General features: G+C 44.4%; 1 protein-coding gene across 1 annotated transcript; it reads left to right on the top strand.

The window, feature by feature from the left end:
- Window positions 1-401: 401 nt before the first annotated feature.
- Window positions 402-2,865, top strand: LOC149402815 (cytochrome P450 78A5-like). The gene is made up of 2 exons (XM_089608112.1): window positions 402-1,422; window positions 1,881-2,865. The coding sequence occupies exons 1-2, from the start codon at window positions 460-462 to the stop codon at window positions 2,508-2,510; spliced, it is 1,593 nt and encodes a 530-aa protein (XP_089464238.1). The 5' UTR covers window positions 402-459; the 3' UTR covers window positions 2,511-2,865.
- Window positions 2,866-3,382: the final 517 nt, after the last annotated feature.

Raw genomic sequence — 3,382 nt, 5'->3', positions numbered from 1 at the left:
TTTTGTTTTTTTTATGAAATTTTTGTGTTTTTATTGTTTTAAGGGTATTTTTGTTCATTTTGAGACCAAATATTATGTTTTAGATATTTAAAAAAAAACGTGGTCTAAGATATTTGGTACACATTTAGATTTACTTTATAAATTCCTCTATAAATAGGAATTATGGATAGAATTGGACCTGAAAAAAAAAAAAAAAAAAAAAAAAAAAAAGAGAGAGAACCCTTGGTTAGTTAGCAGGAGGTTCGTTTATTTACCATGGTTAAAGATCAAACCCCCGTCGTTTTAACTCCTCTCCATTTAATAATAAATAAATAAGATATTAAGACAAGATTCACATTAACATTATTTAACCAACCAACCCAACCCCTATTTAACCACACACCACTCCCACGATCTTTTCATTCCCTCTCCAACTCTCTCTCTCTCCCTCTAGAGAAACCCAAAACCCTCTTCAAAACAATGTCCTCGTCGGCGTTCCTAAACGACCTAGATTCCCTCCATGCGACGTCGTTCGTCTCCCTGGAAACCCTAGCCATGACAATCGTCCTAGCCGCTATACTGTACCTCTGGCTCGCCGGCCCCGGCGGCCTCGCGTGGACCCTGGCCCGGCCCAGACAGAGTGGGACCCACCGCATCCCGGGCCCTAAAGGAAACCCCTTCACCGGCTCGCTCTCCGAGATGACTCACCCAACTCCCCACCGAGCCCTGGCTTCCCTCGCCGCCCGGCTCGGCGCCGAGTCGCTCATGGCGTTCTCCGTCGGCTTGACGCGCTTCGTCGTCGCGAGCCGAGCAGACACCGCCAAGGAGATCCTCGGAAGCCCCTACTTCGCCGACAGGCCGGTGAAAGAGTCGGCTTACGAGCTCCTCTTCCACCGCGCCATCGGCTTCGCGCCGTACGGAGATTACTGGCGTGGCCTGAGGAGAATCGCCTCGACTCACCTCTTCAGCCCCAAGAAGATCTCCGATTTCGGCGACTTTCGCCGGAGCACAGGAGTGAAAATGGTCGACCAGGTCAAACTCGCCTCCGGCGGCTCTGTCCCGGTCAGGGAGATTCTTCACTTCGGGTCTTTGAGCAACGTTATGATGACCGTCTTCGGCCGGAGCTGCGATTTCTCCGGCGGCGGAGGGGGATCGGAGCTCGAAGCCATGGTCAAAGAAGGGTACGAGATCTTGGGGATGTTTAATTGGAGTGACCACTTTCCTCTCTTGGGGTTGCTTGACCTGCAAGGCGTGAGGAAGAGGTCTAGGGTTTTGGTCAACAAGGTCAACGCTTTCGTTGGGAAGATTATCGACGACCATAGAGAGAGGAAAGACGGCGAGAGGGTCGGGGATTTCGTGGACGTTTTGCTTGATCTCGAGAAGACCAACAACGCTGATGAGAACACTAAGCTTTCTCGCTCAGATATGATTGCCGTTCTTTGGGTACGTACTTATTTCTTCCTTGCTCAAAACCCTAGATATATAATAAAGGTCGTTATTTAATTAATATTTCCTTTTTGGTTACTAGGTCTCTTTATTCGTCACTCGCAAAAGTTCGTGTTTAGTTTCAGCATAAGAATATGGTTCTCAATTTTATTATTATTATTTTTACTTTTTCAGTTGAGCACGTAATTTGTGTGTAGTTTTATTTAGTTACTTATTTCACTTTTCGCTTTGTCACGAGTTTCATAACCTCGTTTGCGTTAAATATGAAGAGTATAAAAGACCGTTAATTGGTACAGTAGTACAATTCGTTTTTCCTAAAGAAACGTCCTTGCAATTTGACTAAATTTTCGTTTCAAACAAACTTAACGCAGTTATCCCAATTTAAATATTCTCTAACCACATCAAGTTATTTGTTTATTTTCTTTAATTATGATTATTATTATGGTGTGATTCAGGAAATGATATTCAGAGGGACAGACACGGTGGCGATACTCCTAGAATGGATTCTGGCCCGGATGGTCCTCCACCCGGAAATCCAATCGAAAGCCCAATCTGAAATCGACGCTATCGTCGGAAAATCCCGGCCCGTCTCCGACTCCGACATCCCGAACCTGCCATACCTTCAAGCGGTGGTGAAAGAAGCCCTGCGGGCCCACCCGCCGGGCCCGCTCCTCTCGTGGGCCCGACTCTCCACCCGCCACGTGTCCATCGGCGACGCCCTCGTCCCCGCCGGGACCACCGCGATGGTCAACATGTGGGCCATAACCCACGACCCGGCGGTCTGGCCCGAGCCCGGGGCTTTCAGGCCCGAGAGGTTTCTCGAGAAAGGAAGCGCCTTCGAGGCCTTGAGCGTCATGGGGTCCGATCTTCGCCTCGCTCCCTTCGGTGCCGGGCGTCGGGTTTGCCCCGGGAAGTCCCTCGGCCTCGCCTCGGTCCACCTATGGCTCGCTATCTTGCTCCAGAGCTTCGACTGGGTCCCCAACTCTGGTGACGAGGGTGTTGACTTGACTGAAGTGCTTAAGCTGTCTTTGGAGATGAAGAATCCCTTGGTCTGCAAGGCTCTCCCTAGGGCTGGCTCTTTCTAAGCTAGAATAATATTTAGCTTGGTTTTCTTTCTAGGGTTTGGTTTGGGTTGTTATTGTCTTTTTCATATATATATAGTATATTTGGCTTGTGCAAGTTTTGGACTAGGGCGTGGGAGATCAGTTGCGTGGTGTTTCTCCTGGGTTCTTTGTTGTGTGCACAGCTGGTTAAAAAAAAAAAAAAAAAACTTCTATGGGGTTTTTAATTTTTAGTTTTGTTTTGTTACCCTACAATTATTGTTGTGTTATTTCTAGTCTGCATGGATTTGTAGTAGTGTGTAATGTTAATGAATATGGTCTCTTGTACATAAATGAATGACTGTATTGTCTTTTTCTTATGATTATTATCGTTGATTATCATTGTTAGTATTATATGGTAGTGAACGTTTTCGACTCGGATCTATGACCTTGGAAAGATGTATCATGTATGTTCATTAACAAGAAACATTATGATCTAGCAAAGCTTTTAATTATTTTTTCTGTTTCTTTTTAGCTTTGTTAGCTTACAGTTAAGATATATCATATTTCATATTTTTCAAGTTTGCATGGGTTTTGTTGTAGTATTTAAAGTTGGTGGCGATGGTTTTTTGGACATAAATGAATGATATGATCATATGCAGCTCTACTTTGGTTGTTACACTCCCGGTAGTAGTACTGTTTTTTTTTTTTTTTTTTTTTTTTTTTTTTTTTTTTTTTTACTCTTACTCTCTTGCTCTTCCATACATGACTCATGCAAGACAAGTACTTCAGAGGAGGGAGGGAGAGTTTTGAAGTTATCATTATCGTTATCGATATTATTATTATTATTTATTTTTTATGAGTTATTTTTCAAGTTGTATTTATGGCAAAGTTCTGACAGTCAAACTTACCAGTGA

The sequence above is a fragment of the Urtica dioica genome, chromosome 3 (assembly GCF_054948205.1).
Source record: "Urtica dioica subsp. dioica isolate 48M chromosome 3, U.dioica_male_clone48M_v1_H2, whole genome shotgun sequence".
NCBI lineage: Eukaryota > Viridiplantae > Streptophyta > Magnoliopsida > Rosales > Urticaceae > Urtica > Urtica dioica.
The sequence above is the reverse complement of the archived record's forward strand: the minus strand, read 5'-3'. Positions and strand labels throughout refer to the sequence as shown.

Coding starts and splice junctions, on each gene's coding strand:
- LOC149402815 (XM_089608112.1), top strand. CDS start 460: ATGTCCTCGTCGGCGTTCCTAAACGACCTAGATTCCCTCCATGCGACG. Junction 1,423..1,880: donor ATATGATTGCCGTTCTTTGG/GTACGTACTTAT, acceptor GGTGTGATTCAG/GAAATGATATTCAGAGGGAC.